Source organism: Gopherus flavomarginatus, chromosome 6 (genome assembly GCF_025201925.1).
Source record: "Gopherus flavomarginatus isolate rGopFla2 chromosome 6, rGopFla2.mat.asm, whole genome shotgun sequence".
NCBI classification, from domain to species: domain Eukaryota; kingdom Metazoa; phylum Chordata; order Testudines; family Testudinidae; genus Gopherus; species Gopherus flavomarginatus.
This window is the reverse complement of record NC_066622.1, coordinates 878,553-902,291: the sequence shown is the minus strand read 5'-3', so window position 1 is coordinate 902,291 and position 23,739 is coordinate 878,553. Positions and strand designations below refer to the sequence as shown.

The window sequence follows — 23,739 nt, the reverse complement described above, 5'->3', positions numbered from 1 at the left end:
GAGCCAGGTGCTGTGACCGGGGTGGTGGTGGGGATTGAGGTGGCTGTGCACCCATCTCATGTCAGTGCCCAGCACCACCACCCATGGGAGAGTGGGTGAGTGCTCTCTGCACAGGCCCTGCCAGGGACTGGTGGGCAGGAGAGCAAAGCCCCTCCAAACCTAGTGGCAGCCCACAGGGCAGGGCGGGGGAAAGCTGCTACTTGCCTTGGGGGAGGTGGGGGGAGACGGTTGGAGTCCTAGCACCAGCTGCCTTCTGGGCTTCACAAATGCAGCTGTCTGCCCTTGGCCTCCCCCAGCTGAGGGTGCACAGGATGGAACCCCTCTGGTTCCAGCTAGAGAAACCTTTGTTTTCTCTCCAGCCATTTCTTCACTCACCTCCCTGTTCACTGGGAGGCTGTGGGCCAGGTTGGAGCTGGTCATTGGGCCCACTGGTCTGGGGGGTGGCCAGAGGGCCCTTGCACCACTTTCTCTGAAAGCTTGAATGGTCGTATCAGAGCATGGGTGTGGGAGCGGATGAGGTCTGCTCCAGCCCCCAGCCATGGTGCCAGCAGCTCCAGGAGGCCCCTGTTGTTAGTGGCCAAAACCGGAGCAAACCCCCAGCTGATGCTAAGGCAGGAAGGTTTCCTTGTCATTGTGGCTAGGGCAGGAAGTTTGCCAGCTGAAGTGCTGGGACTGTACCGACGCTGAAGGGGAACCCCGCAAAGCACTGTTGGGGGCACTAGGCTGCTGGAATTCTGTGAGCAGCTCAATCATGGAGTGGGACTTCCAGAGGGCCCCAGAAATCCCAGCCTAGGAGAGCCAGCATGGCAAAGCTGAGGAAGGCCTGAGGCCATGAGCACGGCCCAGCTGTGGCTACGTGGAGATGCCTGTGTGGCTCATGGACTTTTCTACGCCTGCCTCGCTTCCCAGAGCCTCTTCCCGAGAGAACAATTGTAGAGTTGGAAAGTTCCTGGCCCAGGGTTGGGTCTGAGGCTGGGTGTTTAGTGTATTTATTAGTGAGTGAGAAATGTAGCCACTGTTGCAGATGACATCAAATTATTTAAATGAAGATGGTGAAGACTGAGAGGAGCCTGTGGGAGTCTGACCCAGCGAGGAGACCAGGCGACCCACTGGCCGATGCCGTTCAGTGCTGACAGACACATGGACATTGGAAGGAATAAGGCAGCGTGCTCACTCGCTGTACAGGGCTCTAATGAACTGTAATGACCCAGGAAAAAGGCCTGGGGCTTCTTGGGCCGGGTCAATGGAAGCTCTGCTCCATGGGCAGGAGCAGGAACAAGCAAATAAAAAGTGGAGCTGCACAAGGATGAAAAAGCCGCCTCTGGGATGCTGTGCTCTGTGCTCGTCCCCCCGTCTCAGCCAGGACAGAGCAGGGATCAAGGGGCTCGGGTAGAGGCAGAGAGAATCCTCTGGGGCTGGAAAGCCCCCGGGCAGAGAGACTGAGAAGCTTGGGCCTGTCTCCATTAGAGAAGAGCCAAGAGGGGAGCTGATAAAGGGGCCTGGACAATGAAGGGGCTGAAAAACTGCTGTTCTCCCTCTGTCCTGGCAGGAGAACCGGGGACGTTTCAGGACATTGAGAGGGAGCACGTTTAACATGGGGAGGAAAGACCTTTTAGTCAACCCTCTGCTGTCCAGTGGTGGCGAGTTCTGTAGGCTGTAATTGGGGTCAGGAGGGGAGCATCTGGGAGTATTATAGAGAAGATCCCATGCAGCCTAAGGGGATAAGGGGAACCCCTCAGGGCAAGTTACTCCAGTCCTAGGCTCCCTTTGGAGATGGGCCCGGGCTAGCTGGCTAAGTGTGCTGGGGAGGGAGCTGGGGGCTGTGAAGTGCAAGGGGTGAGTGGAGGACCCATGGGGCAGGCATGAAGAAGGGGCCTGGAGAGAGTTGGGAGAAGTGGAATGGGTTGGCGGGGGGATGGACCTTACAGGCTGAGGGGGTCCTATGGGATGGGGGGTAGTAGAGGGGTGTGGGAACCCCACGGGGTGGCATGGGGGTAGGGAGGGGACCCATGTGGCAGCTCTGGAGAAGGGGGGCTCTCATGGGGCAGGAGTGTGGGGGGATCCTGCAGAGTGGCTCTGGAGCAGGGGGTCCAGTGTGGGGCATTCTCATGGGGTGGGTCTGGAGAAGACTAGGGGTCCTGTGGAGTGGAGCGGGGCGTCCAGTGGGTTGGCTGTGGAGAAGTGGGAGGTCCCACGGGGTGGCTCTTGAGAATGGGAGTACTGGGGAGGGGGGGTCTGGAGAAATCAGGTACCTGCGCAGTGGCTCTGGACAAGGGGCGGTCCTGGGGGTGGCTGTTTAGAAGGGGGGGTACCATGTGGAGGGTCTAGAGAATGGGGTATCCTGCGGGAAAGCTCTGGAGAAGGCTGGGGTCCTGCGTGGGGGGGGGTGGTCTGGAGCAGGAGGGTCCTGCGTGGTGGGAGGTTGGAAAAGGGGGGTCCTGGGGGGGGTCTGGAGAAGGGGGGTCCTGTGATGGGAGTCTGGGGAAGGGGTATTTCGCATGGGGGAGTCTGGAGAAGGGAAGTCTTGCGTGTGGGGGGGATCCCATGGGGCGGGGTCTGGAGAAGGGGGATCCTGCATGGGGGGGGCCTGCGTGGGCGGTTCTGGAGAAGGGGGGTCCCGAGTGGGGGAAGGTTGGAGAAGGGGTCCTGAGTGGGAGGGTCCCGCGTGGTGGGAGGTTGGAGAAGGGGGGGGGTCCCACGGGGCGGGGTCGCTGCCCTAGGGGCTGGAACTAGCGGTTCGGGCGCTGCCGCACGCACCCCCCGGTCCCAGGGCTCAGTGGGTCCGGCGGGGGCGGTATCGCCCCCCCTCCGTGAATGGAGCCGCCCTGCCCCTCCCCCCAGCTAATTTTAGTGTAATCCCGTCGCCAGGCTGATCCCGGCCTCCGATTGGCCTCCTCTGAGCGAGCCCGCCCCGCCCCCCCGTGACGTCACGGGCTGGCGGTGCCGGCCGGGTGGGAGCTGCGGCCGCTCTCGGGCTCGGCTCGAGGGAGCGGGGGGCGCGCGGTAAGGGCCGGGCGGGGCCGCGTGGGGCTGGGTGCGCGTGTGGGGGGTGTTTGTGTGTGCACTGTGCGTGCGTGGGGTGTGCACTGTGTTGGGGGTAGTTCGCGTGTGTGCGTGTGCAGTGTGTGGGGTGCGTGTGTGCAAAGTGTGTGTGGGGTGCGCGTGTGTACACTGCGCGCGTGTGCAGTGTGTGCATGGGGTGTGCGCGTGTGCACTGTGTGCGCGCATGGGGTGTGCATGTGTGCAGTGTGGGGTGCGTGTGTGGGGGTGCGCGTGTGTACACTGCGCGCGTGTGCAGTGTGCGCGCATGGGGTGTGCATGTGTGCAGTGTTTGTGCACGGGCGCTGCACGTGTGTGCACAGTGTGGAGGGGGTGTGTGTGTGTGCACTGTGTGTGCATGTGGGGAGTGTGCATGTGTACACTGTGCATGGGGTGTGCATGTGTGCACTGTGTGTGTGTGGGGAGTGTGCTTATGTGCACAGTGTATGTCTGTGTGCAGTGTGTGTGTGGGATGCGTGTGTGTGTGTACATGTATGCGCATAGTGAGCACTGTGTGTGTATGTGTGGGGCGTGCACAGGGTATGTGCAGGTGTGTGTGGGGATGTGTGTGTCTGTGCACAGTGTGTGCACAGGGATCTCTGTGTGCGTGTGCTCATGCCTGTGTGTGCAACGGTCTGTGTGCCCGGACCCATATGTGCATGTGCAGGGATGTGTGTATATCTCTGTGTGCACATGTGTGGATGGAGAGCTCTGTGTTTGTGCACATGTGATCTGTGTATGTTTGTGCAGGCACACCCATGGGGGATGTGTGTTTTCGCGTGCGTTGGAGGGAACTGTGCGCATGCCTAACTCCCCATGTCTGGGTGTGTGCCGCTGCCTGCTGGGGTCGGTGTTCAGCTCTGTGTGTTCCCCTTTGCACCTTCCTGCTGGCCAGGCGTGTTGTGCGATGCAGGGCCTGGCCTGGCAGGATCCAGGCAGCCGGGGGCCACTATTGGCAGGCTTGGGCATCTGGCAGATTCTGTGGAGTGTGAGCTAATGGGCAGGGATGGCGCCTGGGCAGGGAATAGGCTGGACTGGGCCCCAAGGTGTGGGAAGGGGTGGGAGGGCCTTGTTGGCCGGGCTGCTTTGGGGGATCTTTGCCAGGAGCTGGGAATGGGCAACAGGGGGATGGATCATTTGATCATTACCTGTTAGATTCACTCCCTCTGGGGCACCTGGCATTGGCCACTGTCGTCAGACAAGACACTGAGCTGGATGGACCTTTGGTCTGACCCAGTCTGGCCATTCTCATGTTCTTATGATCTGCACCTTTGCTCTGGGGTGCTCCCTAGAGCATTTGCAGCGGCAGGGCAGGGCTGGTGGGGCTGGGGGCAGAGCCGGAGTGGCCAGGGGCAGGACTGGCAGGGCTGAGGACAGGGTGGAAGAGGCTGGAGGCAGGGCCCTGGTGACCCAGGGAGGAGGTAGGGTGAAGAGCCCTGTGCCCTGGCATCGCCCTGGGGCCCAGCCCATGTGGCTGCTGGCCATGGCCCTGATCTCTGCTGCTGCAGTCTCCTACCCCCCTTGCCCCTCCCACCAGCGAGAGGGGCAGTGGGGCTGGGCACACACCACACTGGGGGTCCTGCACTACCAGCGACGCGCTGGCTGCAGAGGCTGAGCTGGGTGACCAGGACTCCTGAAGGTTTCCAAGGGGCTGAGCTCATGGGCCCGGCCCTCCTGCCCCTTCCGCAACCCGGCCCGTGGGCCCGGCCCAGCCGTCTCGCCCCTTCCCTGCCTCGGCCCCTGGGCCGGTCCGGCCCTCCCGCCCCTGGCCCGGCCTAGCCCAGCCCATGGGCCTGGCCCAGCCCTCCTGCCCCTTCCCCAGCCCAGCCCATGGCCCCAGCCTGGCCCGGCCAGCCCGTGGGCCCGGCCCGGCCCTCCTGCCCCTTCCCCGCCTTGGCCCGTGGGCCTGGCCCGGCCCAGCCCTCCTGCCCCTTCCCTGGCCTGGCGCATGGACCAAGCCCAGCCCTACTGCTCCTTCCCTGCCTCGGCCCATGGGCCCAGCCTGGCCCGGCCCAGCCCTTGGGCCCGGCCCGGCCCTCCTGCCCCTTCCCCGCCTTGGCCTGTGGGCCCGACCCGGCCCTCCTGGCCCGACCCATGGACCAAGCCCAGCCCTACTGCTCCTTCCCCACCTTGGCCCATGGGCCCAGCCTGGCCCGGCCCTCCCACCCCTTCCCCGGCACGGCCCATGGGCCCGGCCCGGCCTTCCCGCCCCTTCCCCGCCTCGGCCCGTGGGCTCGGCCCGGCCCTCCTGCCCCTTCCCTGGCCTGGCTCATGGACCAAGCCCAGCCCTACTGCCCCTTCCCCACCTCGGCCCATGGGCCCAGCCCGGCCCGGCCTTCCCGCCCCTTCCCCGCCTCGGCCTGTGGGCCCGGCCCAGCCCTCCCGGCCCGGCTGATCCAGCCGTTGACCCCTCAGCTCTGCTGGCTCAGCTCGAGCTCCTGTCCAGGCAGGCACAGACTGGAAGCTCTTTGGCTCTGACGCCACCTCCTCGTGCTGCCCCACGCAGGCCCTGAGTGTGCTGCCATCACGCTGCGGCCCCGCACAGGCTGCTGGGGCGCACTGCCCACTGCACCTCAGAGAAGGTGGCTGACAGCCCAGCGGGGAAGGATGATGCCTCTGGGTGAGGATGGGCCCAGCTGGAAGAAAAGAGCCCAGGACATCCGGGAGATCTACGAGTTCCGGGAGACCCTGGGCACGTGAGTCAGACCAACCACCCCTCCCAGGGCACCAGCTGTGCCACTGCCTGGCACTGTGCTCGGACCCGTCTCTGTGCCCATCCCGGCCTTGCAGCCTGTCTGCCGTGGGCAGGGTTTGTAACCCCAGTCCTTCCTGCAGGCAGCTGTGGGGGCGGGCAGGACGCTGGCTGTGGGGGGGGCTCCCAGCAGGGGGCGCTGTGGGGGGAGCTCCCAGCAGGGGGCGCTGTGGGGGCGGGGGCAGGGCGCTGGGTGTGTGTGTGGGGCTCCCAGCAGGGGGCGCTGTGGGGGCAGGGCAGGGCGCTGGCTGTGGGGTGAGCGCCCAGCAGGGGGCGCTGTAGGGGCAGGGCAGGGCACTGGGCGTGGGGGGAGCTCCCACCAGGGGGCGCTGTGGGGGTGGGGCAGGGGAGTGGCTGTGGGGGGAGCTCCCAGCAGGGGGCGCTGTGGGGGCGGGCAGGGCGCTGGCTGTGGGGGGAGCTCCCAGCAGGGGGTGCTGTGGGGGCGGGGCAGGGGGCTGGCTCTGGAGGAGCTTCCGGCAGGGGGTGCTGTGGGGGCAGGGCAGGGCGCTGGCTGTGGGGGGAGCTCCCAGCAGGGGGCTCTATGGGGGGCAGGGCAGGGCGCTGGCTGTGGGGGGGGCTCCCAGCAGGGGGCGCTGTGGGGGCGGGCAGGGCGCTGGCTGTGGGGGGAGCTCCCAGCAGGGGGCGCTGTGGGAGTGGGGCGGGGCGCTGGCTGTGGGGGAGCTCCCAGCAGGGGGTGCTGTGGGGGCGGGGCAGGGGGCTGGCTCTGGAGGAGCTTCCGGCAGGGGGTGCTGTGTGGGCAGGGCAGGGCGCTGGCTGTGGGGGGAGCTCCCGCAGGGTGTCCTGTGGAGGCGGGTCAGGGCGCTGGGTGTGGGGGGAGTTCCCAGCAGGGGGCTCTGTGGGGGGTGGGACAGGGTGCTGGCTGTGGGGAGCGCCCAGCAGGGGGTGCTGTGGGGGTGGGGCAGGGCGCTGGCTCTGGGGGAGCTCCCAGCAGGGGGCGCTATGGGGGGCAGGGCGGGGCACTGGCTGTGGGGGGAGCTCCCAGCAGGGCGCTGGCTGTGGGGGCGGGGCAGGGCGCTGGCTCTGGGGGAGCTTCCGGCAGGGGGTGCTGTGGGGGCAGGGCGCTGGGTGTGGGGGGAGCTCCCAGCAGGGGGAGCTATGGGGGGAGGGCAGGGCACTGGCTGTGGGGTGAGCGCCGAGCAGGGGGTGCTGTGGGGGCGGGGCTGGCGCTGGCTCTGGGGAAGCTCCCAGCAGGGGGCGCTGTGGGGGCGCGGCAGGGCGCTGGCTGTGGGGGAGCTCCCAGCAGGGGGCGCTGTGGGGGCGGGGCAGGGGGCTGGCTCTGGAGGAGCTTCCGGCAGGGGGTGCTGTGTGGGCAGGGCAGGGCGCTGGCTGTGGGGGGAGCTCCCAGCAGGGGGCTCTATGGGGGGCAGGGCAGGGCGCTGGCTGTGGGGGGGGCTCCCAGCAGGGGGCTCTATGGGGGGCAGGGCAGGGCGCTGGCTGTGGGGGGAGCTCCCAGCAGGGCGCTGGCTGTGGGGGCGGGGCAGGGCGCTGGCTCTGGGGGAGCTTCTGGCAGGGGGTGCTGTGGGGGCAGGGCGCTGGGTGTGGGGGGAGCTCCCAGCAGGGGGAGATATGGGGGGAGGGCAGGGCACTGACTGTGGGGTGAGCGCCGAGCAGGGGGTGCTGTGGGGGCGGGGCTGGGCGCTGGCTCTGGGGAAGCTCCCAGCAGGGGGCGCTGTGGGGGCGCGGCAGGGCGCTGGCTGAGGGGGAGCTCCCAGCAGGGGGCGCTGTGGAGGCAGGGCAGGGTGCTGGCTCTAGGGGGAGCTCCCAACTGTCCCAGCCCCGGCCTGTCACAGTGGGGCATTGTTGGGAGCAGGGATGTCCGTGTGTTTGCTCTGGGGCCGTTGCTGTTTTCTCCCCCGGTGGTGGCCCTGTGCCCCTCCCCCGTGTGGCTCCAGGGGGGCTGTTGCTGGGTGCCAGGGCTGGCACAGGCCGGAACGAGATGGAAACCTGCCGCCTCAAATATTAGCCCAAGGCTTGGCACTGATGCGGGAATGTTTGGGTCAACATTGACAGAACCCGTTGGTGTGCTGGTGGGGTGAGGCTGGGCTGGGGCTGGCCAGGCATCCAGCTGCGGGAGGTGGCAGGAGATCCCCTCCTGGGTCAATACCAGCCATGTGCCCTCGCGCTGCCAGGCTCTGTCCTGCCTGGCCCCCCGTCAGGCACTATGAGGGGGGCAGGCCGGGCTCCCTGGCTTGGCATGGCACACTTTGGGGGCTCAACAGGTTGGTGCTGCAGGAGCAGGGATGGTGCCCTGAGGCCGGCTAAAGCTCTTACGCTGGATTAATGTGTGAAGTACAGGCAGGATTAGGGCAAGTGCATGGTCCACGTGTACCAGGCTGCTGCGTCTAGGCACTGACCTGACTCAGGCTGTGCCCCAGATCAGGAGTGGGGCCCAGAGCCTAGGCCCCAAGACCAGGCCTGACACCCTCACCCCTAAACACATCCTCCCTGTGGGCACGTCCGTTCCATGTAACCCTTTGGGGACTCTTTCGCACACCTGCTTTATTCCTGGGGAGATCCATGAGAAACCTGCATGGAAACCCCTCCGCTCTGGGAATCCTCCTATCACTCTGCCCTGCCATGGCCCTCAGCCCGTCTTTCCTCCAGCACCTCCTCCTGGTGCCCACGCTCACTGCCCCTGCAGCCCTCGGTCTCCTGCTCCGCTCCAGTGGGCCCCAATGCCCAGCCAGCCTTCCTTTCCCTGGCCCTGCTCCCTGCCGGCGGCCTGGGAGAGCTGGTCTCCTTCAGCCTGGCCAGGCCTTTTGCCAGATTCCTTGCATGGCCAGGGCTGAGCCATCACATGTTTCCAGCAGCTTTGTCCCAGAGACGCCCTATGGTCCCTGTTAGTGCCGTAGGCCAGGCCCCGGGCTGGAGTTCTTCAGAGAGTTCATGGAATCAGCCTTCAGAAGCTCTACACAGATCCCCCAAAGCCTCCCCCCGACAAATGGAGCAGGGCTCCCAGTACCCTGGGGAAGGCCCCCCCCCCCCCCACTGGGTTACCTCCAACTAAGACAGGCCGAGTGATCACACTGGTGGCAGTGTCGGTCCATGCACACATCTCCTGGCTGATGGGGTGGTGCGGGAGGGTATGGGGCAGAGTTCATGGGCCCCAGGATTTGTGAACAATGTGAGCTCTGCAGGCAGGCTGTTAGCCCCACAGCTCCCCACCACCCCCGGGCTGCTCCCCAGCTGCCCTACCCCCTCGCCAGCCTGCCATTCTAGGCTGGGCAGCTTTCCCTAGGCAGCTGCTTCATTCTTGATTTGGCCTTCCTGTCCTGATGCTGGGACTGTGGTCTGGTGCTGTCACCTCACAGGGCTGTGCCCTGGCTGCCTCCGCCCAGGCCGAGTTCTGCCCAGTGGCACTCAGCACCGATGGAGCATCCCACTGGGGGAAGCCAGCAAGCCCATCCTAGCGGTTTGCATGTGAGTCCTCTGGGTTCAGCCCCACAACTTCCGTACCCAGAACACAGCAAAAGGAGTGTCCCTAATATCCTGCTGTCAGGGTCCCACAGACGGTCCACAACAGCTCAGGCTGCCAGCAGAACGAGGGGCTTCCAGAACTCGCCGCCAGCGGGACGCTCCATGGTATTGCATAGGGTGTGGGTGATGCTGTCTCCCCCACTCAAATGAGGGGAGGCTCCCAGAGGCACATGGGCGCAGGTGGCCAGGGAGTGCACTCAGTTGCATGTAGGTCCTACTCCCCCTCTGGCCAGAGCCAGCTCCCTGGCACACATCCCCGGGCGGTTCTCCCCGCCAGCCCGAGCCCCGGCCGGCGTACCCCTCAGAGCCCACAGCTCTGGTGAGGAGCACCTGCTTGGCCCTCCTGGCTGCCAGGCTTAGGGCTGCTCCCCGTGGCTGCTGGGCGTGGGCTTGGGGCGTCCTTCAGGGGGTCTCCTACCAAAACCCTGTCCGCTGTGCTGCCCCAGAGTCTCAGCTCCACCCCCCCACCCTTGCCCCTCCCCGACAGAGCGCAGGAGTCACAGCGACCTCCCTGAAAGCCTGCTCCCTCCCTCCTGCCTGTGGGCCCCGCTTTAGCTAGGCAGGAAGCTCCACACCAGGCCCCTGCTGAGTGCACTGGGCCTTGGGCCCTACTTGCCATGGTGTCTGCTCCCTGCGCTGGGTGAGCTGGCTCCCCCTGCCCCACACCGCTGGTTCTGCCCTGAGCTACTGTGGGGGGCGGGGAGGGGTGCCCTGGGGGGATGGGGGTGTGAGCTGCTGGCTCCTCAGGCTCTACCCCATCCAGCACGAGCTGGGTCTGCACTTCAAAGGCCCTTCGCAGTTGGTCCCCAGCCAACCCACCCTCTCTCGTTGGCTGCTGAGCTGACTCCTGCCTCTGACCGGCCACCAGGCTAGGCTCCCTCGCCCACGCTGAGGTTTTCGAACCTCCCCTGCTGCCCCTCCAAAGCCGCCTGTCACGGAGTGTGGGGGAGTCCGGCCCTGCACCCCTCTTCCTGGGACTCACAGTGACTCTCAGCCAGCCAGTAAAACAGAAGGTTTATTGGACAACAGGAATGCAGGTTACAGCAGAGCTTGCAGGCACAGTCAGGACCCCTCAATCGAGTTCTGCTGGGGTTCAGGAAGCTTAGTCCCCTGAATTCCAACCACCCAGCCCAAAACCAAAACTGAACTAACTCCCTCCAGCCGGCCCCTTCCTTTGTCCAGCTTCCCGGGCAAAGGTGCTGCCCCCCTCCCCCCTACCTGGCTCAGGTTACAGGCTTAGGTCCTGTCCCTCACCTAAAGTCATTCCCGGCTCTCCCATCCCCCACACAGACAGCCCCTACTCCATCACATTGGGACACCCCCGTGGCTGGGGCACCAGCCCCCCCGACTCGCTGGCTGGGCCCAGCTCCTGTCAGGGACACCACCGTGGCTGGGGCACCAGCCCCCACCCCCACCCCAACTCACTGGCTGGGCCCAGCTCCCTGTCAGGGTGTCATGGAGTGTGGGGGAGTCCAGCCCTGCACCCCTCTTCCAGGGACCCACAGCGCCTCTCAGCCAGCCAGTAAAACAGAAGGTTTATTGGACAACAGGAATGCAGGTTACAGCAGAGCTTGGAGGCACAGCCAGGACCCCTCAATCGAGTTCTGCTGGGGTTCAGGAAGCTTAGTCCCCTGAATTCCAACCACCCAGCCCAAAACCAAAACTGAACTAACCCCCTCCAGCCGGCCCCTTCCTTTGTCTAGCTTCCCCAGGCAAAGGTGCTGACCCCCTCCCCCCTACCTGGCTCAGTTTACAGGCTTAGGTCTGGTCCTTCACCTAAAGACATCCCTGGCTCTCCCATGCCCCACGCAGACAGTCCCTGCTCCATCACATCTCTCCCCCCTTCGAGACTGAACTGAGTGGGGTCACTCTGCCCAGTGACCTGGGGAAGTTCAGGGCCCCCCACCCCGGACAATGCATCCGCTATCAGGTTGGCACTTCCCTTCCCATGGACCACGTCCATGTCATAGTCCTGCAGGAGCAGGCTCCATCTCAGGAGCTTGGCGTTGGCTCCTTTCATCTGGTGCAGCCAGGTCAGGGGAGAGTGGTCGGTGTACACGGTGAAGGGTCGCCCAAAGAGATATGGCTCTAGCTTCTTAAGGGCCCACACCATGGCCAGGCATTCCTTCTCGATGGCCGTGTAGTTCTGCTCCCGGGGTAGCAGCTTCTTACTCAGGTACATGATGGGGTGTCTCTCCCCCTTTTCATCCTCCTGCATTAACACCGCCCCCAGTCCCGTGTCTGAGGCATCGGTGAACACCATAAAGGGCTTGTCGAAATCTGGGTTTGCCAGAACTGGGCCACTAACCAGAGCCTCCTTCAGCGCCCTGAGAGCCTCCTGGCACTGCTCAGTCTAGATCACCTGGTCTGGCTTCCCCTTCTTGCACAGCTCAGTGATGGGGGCGGCTATGGCACTAAAGTGGGGCACGAACCTTCGATAGTACCCCGCCACCCCAATAAAGGCCTGGACCTGCTTTTTGGTTTGGGGAGCAGGCCAGTCTCTGATCACCTCCACCTTGGCTGGTTCTGGCTTTAGGCAGCCGCTTCCCACCCGATGGCCCAGGTAAGATACTTCAGCCATCCCCACCTTGCACTTCTCAGCCTTTATGGTTAACCCAGCCTCCTGGAGTTAGTCCAGCACTTGTTTAACCTGGGACACATGGTCCTCCCAGGTCCAGCTAAAGACACAGATGTCGTCAATATACGCCACGGCAAAACTCTCCATCCCCCTCAGTAGCTGATCCACCAGGCGCTGGAAGGTGGCCGGTGCTCCCTTGAGGCCGAAGGGCAGGGTCAGAAACTTGTAGAGCCCCAGAGGGGTGATAAAGGCCGATTTCAGCCTGGCATCTGCATCCAGCGGCACTTGCCAGTAGCCCTTTGTAAGATCCATGGTGGTGAGGTACCGAGCACCTCCCAGCTTGTCTAGGAGCTCGTCAGGCCTGGGCATGGGGTAGGCATCAGATACGGTGATGGCATTGAGCTTTCGATAGTCCACACAGAACCGGATCAACCCATCCCTTTTGGGGACTAGCACCACTGACGAGGCCCAAGGGCTGGAAGATGGTTGGATCACCCCCCAAGCCAGCATATCCCTGACCTCTATTTCTAGGTCCTGGGCAGTTTTCCTGGTGACCCGAAAAGGGAAGCATCTTATAGGGGGATGTGACCCGGTCTCCACCCAGTGGACAGTCAAATTAGTGCGTCCAGGCTGGTTGGAAAACAGCTGTCGGTACAGATGCAGCACCCCCCTGATCTCAGTATGCTGGCCCGGGGTCAGCTGATCAGAGAGGGGAATCGCCTCCAGGGGGGAACCAGCTTTTGTCCCAGGGAATAGATCCACTAAGGGGTCATCTCCCTGCCCCTCCCAATGTCCACACACGGCCAACACCACATTCCCCCTGTCATAGTACGGCTTCATCATATTCACATGGTACACCCGACGGTGATGTGCCCGGTTTGACAGCTCCACCACATAGTTTACTTCATTTAGTTGCCTGATAACCTTGAAGGGCCCTTCCTAGGCAGCCTGGAGTTTGTTTTTCCTCACGGGGATGAGAACCATCACTTGGTCCCCGGTGGCGAATGCACGGTCCCGCTCCGTGCGGTCATACCAGACCTGCTTCCTCTGGGCTCGGGCCAGATTCTCCCTGGCCAGGCCAATGAGCTCGGCAAGTCTTTCCCAGAAGGTCAGGATATACTCCACCACTGACTCTCCCTCGGGAGTGGCCTTCCCCTCCCATTCGTCTCTCATCAGGTCCAGGGGCCCCCTTACCCGCCTTCCATATAATAGTTCGAAAGGCGAAAACCCGGTAGATTCCTGGGGTACCTCCCTGTACGCGAACAGCAGGTGAGGTAAGTACTTGTCCCAGTCCTGCGGGTGCTGGTTCATAAATGTTTTTAGCATCATATTTAGTGTCCCATCGAACCTTTCCACCAGCCCGTTGGACTGTGGATGATACGCTGAGGCCCAGTTGTGCCGGACCCCACATTCCTCCCACAAGCACCGGAGCAGGGTTGACATGAAGTTGGACCCCTGGTCCGTTAAGACTTCCTTGGGGAACCCCACCCGACTGAAAATGGTCAGCAGCGCATCTGCCATGGTGTCTGCTTCAATAGAGGACAAGGCCACCGCCTCGGGGTAGCGAGTGGCAAAATCTACCAACACCAGAATGTATTTCTTCCCTGACTGGGTCGCCTTGCTGAGAGGTCCCACTACGTCCATGGCCACCTTCTGGAAAGGTTCTTCTATGATGGGTAAAGGCCTCAAAGCCGCTTTCCCCTTGTCCCGGGCCTTGCCCACCCTCTGGCAGGGGTCACAGGATTGACAGTACTGTCGGACATGGGTAAAGACCCCAGGCCAGTAAAAGTTCTGTAGCAGCCTCTGTCTGGTGCGCTGGATTCCCTGGTGCCCTGGGAGAGGGATGTCATGGGCCAGGTACAGCAGCTTGTGACGAAACTTCTGGGGAACCACCAGCTGCCTCCTGATCCCCCATGACTCCACTTCCCCTGAGGGAGCCCATTCTTGGTACAGGAACCCCTTCTCCCACAGGAACCTCTCCTTGCAACCTCTCCTCATGGTCTGTACCGCACTGAGGTCAGCCCAGTCCCTGGGCTTCCGTAAGGAGGGATCTTTCTGCAACTCGGCTTGGAACTCCGCAGCTGGGACAGGAATGGGGACCGGCTCTCTCTCGCTGGCTGGGTCTGAGGCCGCAGCCTCTCGGAGCCGTGTCCCTGGGCGTTCCCTCCCCACCAGGTTAGGGTCCTGCACCTCGGGCAGAGTCCCTTCCCCGTTGTCGGGGTGCAGTGCCTTGCGCTGACTCTGACTACGGGTCACGACCAGGGCACCCCAGGCGTTGCTTTGCCAGACCTCCAGGTCCCCCGCCCCATTAACACCTCCGTGGGCAAATATGGGTGTACCCCCATGTCCTTGGAGCCCTCGGCCCCCCACTTCAGGTGTACCCTCGCCACGGGCACCTTGAATGGGGTCCCGCCCATGCCCATCAGGGTCAGGTAGGTGTTGGGCACCATCCGATCTGAGGCCACCATCTTGGGCCGGGCCAGCGTCACCTCTGCGCCCATGTCCTAGTACCCAGTGACTTTCCTCCCATCTACCTTCAGGGAAACCAGGCACTCTCTCCGGAGGGGCAGCCCTGCACCCACCCTGTAAACCAAAAACCCAGAGCCTGGAGCATCCAGCCCCCCAAAGGAGCTGACCTGGGCCCTTCCTCCCTCCTTTGCAGGTGGTACGCAGCCAGCCCCCCTTTCCTGCGAACGCTGCCCCTCGTCCAGCTGGGTCTCTACCAAGTTAACCCGGTGTGGGGTCGGTCTGCTCAGTCTGTCCTTGAGCCTGGTGCACTGGGACCGTATGTGGCCCCTCTGGCCACATTGATAGCAGCTCATGTCCCGTTGGTCCCCTCGAACCGGTCGGTTGCCCCTGATGCTGGGCGTTCCCCTTGGGAGGGGGTTCTCCCTATTCCCCCTTTGGGAGGTCCTAGGATGACTCTCTCTCTGCATCGTGGCAGGCCTGTTTCTTTCGGACTCCTCCCTGCCACCCCCCGACTGGCTCTTCACAAAGTCATCAGCCAGCCGCCCTGCATGTCGCGGGTTCTCTGGCTTTTGGTCCCTCAACCACAGCCTCAGGTCGGATGGGCACCACTCATACAGTTGCTTCAGTACCAGCAGTTTAACCACGTCCCCCTTCGTCTGGGTCCCATATGCCCACTTGCTGGCGTATCCCTCCATGCGGACGGCTAGCTGCAGATATGAGACCTCAGGGGTTTTATCCTGACTCCGGAACCTCTCCCGGTACATCTCAGGAGTCAGCCCAAACTCACGCAGCAGGGCCTGCTTGAATAGTTCGTAGTTCCCTTTCTCCTCCTCTCCCAGCTGGCGGTACAATACCACGGCCTTGGGGTCCAGTAAGGGGGTGAGAACCCGGAGCCTGTCTGCCGGAGCTACCTGGTGCAGCTCGCAGGCCGTCTCAAAGGCCTCCAGGAAGTCATCCATGTCCTCCCGCTCCTTACGCTGGGCCAGGATACACTTATCAAAGCTCTGCGCAGTCCTGGGCCCCCCCCTCACTCATCGCAGCTGGGGGCCCGCTGCCCCGCTGCCTCGCCAGTTCCAGCTCATGACGCTGTCTCTCTCCTCCTGGTCATGTTCTCTCTGTCTCACGATCCTCCAGCTCTCTGTCTTAGCTCTCTCTCCCATTCCAGCCGCTTGCGGATTCCCAGCGTCGCCGGGAGGATTGCCTGCTGGCTGGGGGGGTCACGGTGCCCTCGGTAGCCGCTGGGCTCCTCCCTGCTCTTCCCCTAGGCATAGGAAGGGGGGGGTCTCGGGAAGCCCTCGTCCACCGGCGGACCAGTCCCAGCGGGGACAGACACTGGTGCCTGCGCTGCATCTGCTCGGCTGCTTCCCTCAGAGACAGGGCTCCGTTCATTCATGCGGTCTCCCTCCTCCAGCTGGGCAATCAGCTGGTCCTTGGTGCGTCTCCCTGGGTGCAGCCCCCTCTGCTTGCACAGCTCCACCAGGTCACACTTGCGCCGCTGGGCATACATCTTCCTGCTGGCCACTCACAGGCCGGGGTGCTCGCCGCTCCCCACGGTTTCCAGGGGGACCCCCAGTGCACCAGCCCTTCTTGAGGTCACCACCTCTCTGCCAGGGTCGAGCTGCAGACTCCTCCGCCCCTGGGACCGCTCGCTGCAATCCCCCGGGGGACCCTGTTACTGCAAAGTCCTTCTCACTGGGCACACACTCCCAGGGGTTAATCACCCCTTCGTTTTACTGCTCCCCAGTCACTTACTGCAGGAAGCGCCGTCCACGGGGTGCAGTATCTCCTGCCACTGCCACCAGTTGTCATGGAGTGTGGGGGAGTCCGGCCCTGCACCCCTCTTCCTGGGACCCACAGTGACTCTTAGCCAGCCAGTAAAACAGAAGGTTTATTGGACAACAGGAATGCAGGTTACACCAGAGCTTGGAGGCACAGTCAGGACCCCTCAATCGATTCCTGCTGGGGTTCAGGAAGCTTAGTCCCCTGAATTCCAACCACCCAGCCCAAAACCGAAACTGAACTAATTCCCCCCAGCCGGCCCCTTCCTTTGTCCAGCTTCCCGGGCAAAGGTGCTGACCCCCTCCCTGCTCCCTGGCTCAGGTTACAGGCTTAATTCCTGTCCTTCACCTAAAGACATCCCCGGCTCTCCCATCCCGCACCCAGACAGTCCCTACTCCCATCACACCACCTCATTGTCCTCCTGCACAGTCCTTCAGCAGCTCTGGCTGCTTCGGCGTGCTGCCCCGAAACGTGGCCAGGTCTCGGCTTCTGGTGCTGAGCTCACGGCCCATCACGCTGACCAGTAGGGTGAGGACAGGCCCCCCCCGTCTGTGCTGGGGGAATGACACCATCTGCACTGGCAGGGTCCCCTCTGTATAATCCCCAACTCCCTCGCACTGGGCTGGTTTGCAGGCCTCTGGGGAGCCAGGAGCTGGATCAACCTACACACTGACTTCTCCCCCAGGCTAGGGTGGGGTGAGGCAGTGCAGGAATCCTAGGGGCTGGGGTTTGCACTGGGTGGTCCCCTGGGCAGGAATCCTAGGGGCTGGGGTTTGAAGGTTGGGGCAGTGCAGGAATCTCAGGGCTGGGGGTTTCCATGGGAGGGCAGCATGAGACTCCCAGGGGTTACAGATGCCACAGTATTAAATAAGCCACGTTTCACTTCCTGTCCTCTCCGGAAACTTGGGCCCTGGCAGTCTCTGCCTTTTCCTGTTTCCAGCCCAAGCGAGCAAGCCAAAAGCTAGCTGGCCATGGGTCAGCAGCAGGCAGCCCGCTCTGCATGAGGCCAGCCCACTCAGCAGCACTCCAGCAGTGGGGCTGGGTACCCCCTAATCTCCAGCCTCTCCAGATGGACTGTGCAGGAACGCCAGACCTGGCAGGGCAGAGCCTGGAATTCCTGCTAAATCCCCCCATCTGAGCACTGGAGCAGCTCTGGGAGAGCCCCAGGTGGGCTCCGGGTGCCGTCTCCTCCTTCCATCTCCTGGCATTGTGCCCGGTTCCTGGCTAGGAGGAGCAGGAGTGGGAGCCTCTGCAGGGCCCAGTGGGGGCTGGGGTGCGACTACCTGGTACTGGCTTGGGTGGAGTGAGCCCAGTGCAGCTGGTTTCCATGCGCTCCCTGGCCAGCCTTTGCCAGCTGCCATGGGCGGCTCCGATCCGCCCTTATCTCATGCCTGGCCCCTGGGCTGGATCAGGATGTTCTTGTGCAAACAGCCTCCCAGCCAAGCCCTGTGGCGTAGCTTGGCTGGCTCCTGTCTTGGGCCCAGGCGCGTGCTACTGCTGCTTCTGAATCTGACAAGAGAGTTTGCTGCTGGGTCCATGACAGGGGGTGGGCACAAGAGCTCCACCCAAAGGGGCTATCTTGAGTGGGATAAGTCTCCCAACACCAGGTGCTGAGGTGCGGCTGGCTCTGGGGGGGAACATGGGTGCTGTGTACACAGGGACCCCTCGCCTGGTGCCAAGGTGCAGCTGGCTCGGGGGGGGGGGAACGTGGGTGCTGTGTACACAGGGACTCCTCGCCTGATGCCAAGGTGCAGCTGGCTCGGGGCGGGGGGAACGTGGGTGCTGTGTACACAGGGACCCCTTGCCTGGTGCCACGGTGCCACCTGGCTTGGGGGTGGTGGGGGGAACGTGGGTGCTGTGTACACAGGGACCCCTCGCCTGGTGCCACGGTGCAGCTGGCTCTGCGGGGGCATGTGGGGACTGGTTATCCAGGTACTCCTACCCCGGGGCTGGCTTGAGGCGCTAGCACTGAGTGTGGCCTGCCTGGGGAGTGCAATGGGGCTTTATCAGTGAGAGTGGAAGAGGATGAATGATCTGGGCTGGGGGTCAGCCTGCGGGGGGGATGCACTAGGTGACCCCTGGGGCAGAGTGGGGGGGGGCAAGGACGCAGTGCTGCCTGCCCTCCTGTGACTCGCTTGCATGCTGCTAGCAGGTCGTGGCGCCCAGCTAAGCCCCTTCCTGCGCTGGCCGGCCCAGCCTGGGCTGTCCCTGCCTCTGGCACGGCAGCAGGGGGAGGCGACTCAGAGCTTGGCATCTCACAGGGCTGGGCTCTTGGGGCTCCTACCCCGGCTGTTTTTGGGGGAGCTGCTGGCCAGGGCCCAAGGCTGGTTCTGCGCCCAGATGGGCCGTCGGCAACAGCCCCATGTCCTGACGCTGTGTAGGCGCAGGCCCGGGTGTGACCCCCAGCACCTCAGCACTTGGGCAGCATGGCTCTGCCTCTTCCCCCCCCCCCCCCACCTCATTCTCTTCTAGAAATAGCTGGGGTTTCCGGCTGTTACCATGCCAACAGCAGCCAGCTGTGCTTCTCACGTCCGGGCTGCTCCCGGTCCCCCGCCCCAGCTCACCCCTTCTCTCCCCAGGGGAGCCTTCTCTGAGGTGGTGCTGGCTGAGGAGAGGACGAGCCGGAAGCTGGTGGCCATTAAGTGCATTGCCAAGAAGGCCCTGGAGGGGAAGGAGACCAGCCTGGAGAACGAGATCGCCGTCCTGCACAAGTAGGTGCTGCCAGTATGGACAGCTTGACTGCCAGACTCTGCCCCTGGGTGCAGGGCTGGCCTGGCTCACCCCCGGCCCCTGCATTCGAGTGTGCATCTTCGTGAGAGATACCATCCCGCCTCCCGCCGCCGGGCAGGGTCTGCACCCTCCTGCCTCCTGCCCAGCTGCTTGTGCCACGAGGGGCCAGAGGTTGCTCAGAGAGCTCTGCCACTCCCCTCTGGGCCAGCCACATCCAGACATCTGGGCCACTTATCAGAGTCTTTCTAAAAATAACCCCAGGCTGGAGCCTCGTGATGTCCCAGCCGTGTCCCGGGACTCCTGGGCGAGCTGCCCACCTGGCCAAGGCCCAGCTGCGACACCCCTAATCCCACCCGCTGCTGGGCTGGGGAGTGCAGCGGGGCAACCCTCTGGCAGCAGGTTAGAGTGGAGCCTGGTCTGCGTGTTCCAGCCAAAGAAGCTGCTCTGCAGGCTGGTGCTGCTGGGCCCAGGGCCTGCAGGAGGAGTGGGGGGAGTCCGCTGCCTGGTGTGAGCCCGGGGCTGCGTGGGCTGGGCTGCCCCCAGGTAGGCATGGCAGCCTGCGGACGTGCGTTAGCTTTGGCATGGCTGCCCATGGTCTCCCTGGCCCCAGGAGCTGGGGCAGGACAGTCCTGGCCTTGTGCCCTGGCACCAGGGGCCGGGCTGGGGACCTTTCTGCCCCAGGGCATTCCTGTGGGGCAGGCAGCGGCCTCAGGGTGGCGGGGTGCAGAGCAAGACCAAGCAGAGAGCAAAGGTGACCCCTGCGCCCCATCTCTGGTTCATGGAAGGAGACCTGTGGTGCCCAGGAATGTCCCCTACTAGGGACTCCTGTCCACTGCCTGGCTGGACTGCAGGATTCCAGGGCCAGGCTGCGCTGGCTGCCCAGCCTGGGCTGGGTTGTGATGGCTGGTCCATGGAGGAGCGAACAGCACCCCAGGGCAGGGCCTGGTGTCTGCGAGGGCCGGCTCCTTCATCACTTCACCTGCGGCCTCCCTGTCTCCAGCACCCCCATCAGCAGTCCCCCATCTCCCTCGCAGCCCCTCGTCTCCAGCCAACCCACCTCCAGCCCCCCCGGCTCCTCCGTGACCCCCCCCAGTGGTCTCCCCGTCTTGCCCGTGGCCCCCTTGTCTCCAGCCTACTCATTTCCAGCCCCCCCATCTCCACCATGGCCCCATTTCCAGCTCCCCCATGGCCCCCCTATCTCCAGCCCCCCGGCTCCTCCGTGACCTCCCCGTGGTCTCCCCGTCTTGCCCGTGGCCCCCTTGTCTCCAGCCTACTCATCTCCAGCCCCGCCATCTCCACCGTGGCCCCATTTCCAGCTCCCCCATTGCCCCCCCCCCAATCTCCTCCATTGCCCTCCTATCTCCAGCCTATCCACCTCCAGCCCCCTGGCTCCTCTGTGACCCCCTCCCCCATGGTCTCCCCGTCTTGCCCGTGGCCCCTTTGTCTCCAGCCTACCCATCTCCAGCCTCCCAGCTCCTCCACAGCCCCCGTCTTCAGCACTCCCATCACCAACCCCCCCTGTATCCCCTGCAGCCCCTTATCTGCAGCCCCCCCCAACTTCCCTGCAGTGTCCCTGTCTCCAGCCCCCCCATCTCATAAGCTGCCCATCTTTCTTTCAGGATCAAGCACCCCAACATTGTGGCTTTGGATGACATTTACGAGAGTGGGGGTCACCTCTACCTCATCATGCAGCTGTGAGTGGAGGAAGGAGGCACCTTGGCTGGCAGAGCGGGGAGGGGATGTGCTTGTGTTGGTGCCAGAGGCAGCTGGGGCGCGGGCTAGTCCCTGACACACGTCCCACCAGTGCCGGGCAGGGGGCTAGTCCCTGACACGCATGTCCCACGGCTGGGGCGGGGGCTAGTCCCTGACACGCATGTTCCACGGCTGGGGCGGGGGCTAGTCCCTGACACACGTCCCACCAGTGCCGGGCAGGGGGCTAGTCCCTGACACACGCACGTTCCACGGCTGGGGCGGGGGCTAGTCCCAGACACACGTCCCACCAGTGCCAGGCAGGAGGCTAGTCCCTGACACGCACGTCCCATGGCTGGGGTGGGGGCTAGTCCCTGACACACGTCCCACCAGTGCCGGGCAGGGGACTAGTCCCTGACACACGCACGTCCCACCAGTGCCGGGCAGGGGGCAAGTCCCTGACACACGTCCCACCAGTGCCGGGCAGGGGGGTAGTCCCTGACACACGCACGTCCCACGGCTGGCGTGGGGGCTAGTCCCTGACACACGTCCCACCAGTGCCGGGCAGAGGGCTAGTCCCTGACACGCATGTCCCACGGCTGGGGCGGGGGCTAGTCCTTGACACACGTCCCACCAGTGCCGGGCAGGGGGCTAGTCCCTGACACACGCATGTTCCACGGCTGGGGCGGGGGCTAGTCCCTGACACACGTCCCACGGCTGGGGCGGGGGCTAGTCCCTGACACATGTCCCACCAGTGCCGGGCAGGGGGCTAGTCCCTGACAAACGCACGTCCCACGGCTGGGGTGGGGGCTTGTCCCTGACACACGTCCCACCAGTGCCGGGCAGGGGGCTAGTCCCTGACACACGCACGTTCCACAGCTGGGGCAGGGGCTAGTCCCTGACACACGTCCCACCAGTGCCGGGCAGGGGGCTAGTCCCTGACACACGCACGTTCCACGGCTGGGGCGGGGGCTAGTCCCTGACACACGTCCCACCAGTGCTGGGCAGGGGGCTAGTCCCTGACACACACGTCCCATGGCTGGGGTGCGTGCTAGTCCCTGACACACGTCCCACCAGTGCCGGGCAGGGGGCTAGTCCCTGACACACGCACGTTCCACGGCTGGGGCGGGGGCTAGTCCCTGACACACGTCCCACCAGTGCTGGGCAGGGGGCTAGTCCCTGACACACGCACGTTCCACGGCTGGGGCGGGGCCTAGTCCCTGACACACGTCCCACCAGTGCTGAGCAGGGGGCTAGTCCTTGACACGCACGTCCCATGGCTGGGGCGGGGGCTAACCCGGAGCTCTCCCCTCCACCTGCAGTGTCTCAGGCGGGGAGCTCTTTGATCGGATTGTGGAGAAGGGGTTCTACACAGAGCGGGATGCCAGCCAGCTGATCCGGCAGATCCTGGACGCTGTGCGGTACCTGCACGATATGGGCATTGTGCACCGGGACCTGAAGGTGAGCCACCATCTGGGGAGGGGCCCTGCCCGCATGGCACTGCTAAACACAGGCAGTTGAGTCACCAAGGCATCGCTGGCAAGTGCCTGCACCAGGTCTGCCAAGGTGTCACCAAAGGCCTGTGCTGGGGCAGGCTGAGCTGCAGGCCAGGGCTGCCTGAGGGCTCTGATCTGCTTTGCCTCCCTCCCCCGGGGCGGGCACAGAGGAGTCTCCCCAGGCTCTGTTCAGGTTGAGGGAGGCTCTTTCCGACGGTGTGTGTGCTGTGCTGCTGGACGGTCCCTGGGGGCAGCTGCTGCGTCGCCTGGGCTCTGCTATGTCTTGCAGGGAGGTGTCTGCGAGTGCCCTGGCCCTGCTGGCAGCTGGCTGGGTTGATAGCCCCCACGCTCGCTCAGCAGCCCAGTTGTGGAGGGGTGTTTGTTGCTGTGGTTGAGGGTGGCCCAAAGAGCTGGGTGGGGAACCGGCTGGCAGGCCGGGAGCCCCTGGGACGAGGGATCTGTTTGCAGGTGCTGTGTCCCGGCTGCCCAGTAGAACAGGGCAGGGGTCGCTGTGGAAGAGTTTTATGGCCGTTGCCTGTATTGGTTTCCATACAGGACAAGGGCATGTGGAGCTGCCTTCACAGCGATCCTGGGCCCTTCCTTCAGTCTGGACTTCCTGAAATACCCTGGCTTGCGTTTGTCCCCTGCAGGGCGTGTTGGTTTCTCTGCAGACACCAGAGGTGGCAGCCATGGGCAAGCAGCAGCCGATTCCTCTCCTCCGGGGCGGGCAGGGCTCAGAGCTCACAAGGCTGGTTTGGGCAGGTGGCACAGGGAGCTACACCTATCGGGAGGGTTGCCTAGTGCTCCTGATTTCCGTGGCGTCACTTGGCCTGGCTGCTCCCGAGAAGGAGCTGAGGGGAGCAGATGCTGTTTGCCCAGCTCCAGCACGTCCATGCCTGGGCGCTGGGGTGGGAAGTTACGCAGCCTCGTGCTCTGGGGCCAGTGGGGCTCTGCCCGACCTCAGGAGCCTGGCCCAAGTGTGCTGTGTTCCGAGCCCAGAAGAGTTCTGGTCTCGCGTGCTCAGCGAGACAGCGAGTGTCTGTGAGATTCTTCAAAGCCCCCATTTGCACTGAGCGTGCTCCAGCCCCTCTGACGCCCTCCCTGTGCCTGGACAGCACCTGCCTCTTCCCCGACCCCAGAGCACCCGAGTGCCCGTCACTGGGCTGAGGGGCTCAGCAGGACGGCCCCTGCCATATTCCTCCCACTGCCTGGGCCTGGGCCCTGCAGTGCTGGCCTGGGGCCTCAATGCCCCCTGCTGAAGCCTGGGCAGGCTGACTCGACTGCCAAGGTGGGAGGCGTGGGGAGGGGAAGAGACTGGGGGGCTAGGAGCAAATGGGGGACAGAAGGCTGGTAGGGATGGGAACAAATGGGGCAGGCTGGGGTCATGGCAGGGCAGGAGGTGAGGTCATGGGGCAGGAACTGGGGAGGGGGGCTGGGGTCATGGCAGGGCAAGAGGTGAGGCCATGGGGCAGGGCCAGGGCGTGGGGGCGGCTGGGATCATGGCAGGGCAGGAGGTGAGGCCATGAGGCAGGGCTGGGGCATGGGGTCAGCTGGGATAGGGGCAGGGGACCAGGGCGGGAGGTGAGGCCATGGGGCAGGGCCGGGGCATGGGGTCAGCTGGGATAGGGGCAGGGGACCAGGGCGGGAGGTGAGGCCATGGGGCAGGGCCGGGGCATGGGGGCCTCTGGGATCGTGGCAGGGGGAGGAGG

General features: G+C 64.3%; 1 protein-coding gene across 1 annotated transcript in view; it reads left to right on the top strand.

The window, feature by feature from the left end:
* The first annotated feature begins 5,552 nt into the window (after positions 1-5,552).
* Positions 5,553-23,739, top strand: part of CAMK1 (calcium/calmodulin dependent protein kinase I) — a 22,775-nt gene continuing 4,588 nt past the window's right edge. The window contains exons 1-4 of the mRNA XM_050960749.1: positions 5,553-5,735; positions 18,695-18,826; positions 20,465-20,539; positions 21,857-21,995. Of these exons, the coding sequence (XP_050816706.1) occupies positions 5,647-5,735; positions 18,695-18,826; positions 20,465-20,539; positions 21,857-21,995 (435 nt within the window). The 5' untranslated portion in view covers positions 5,553-5,646. The remainder of the gene's footprint in view (positions 5,736-18,694; positions 18,827-20,464; positions 20,540-21,856; positions 21,996-23,739) is intronic.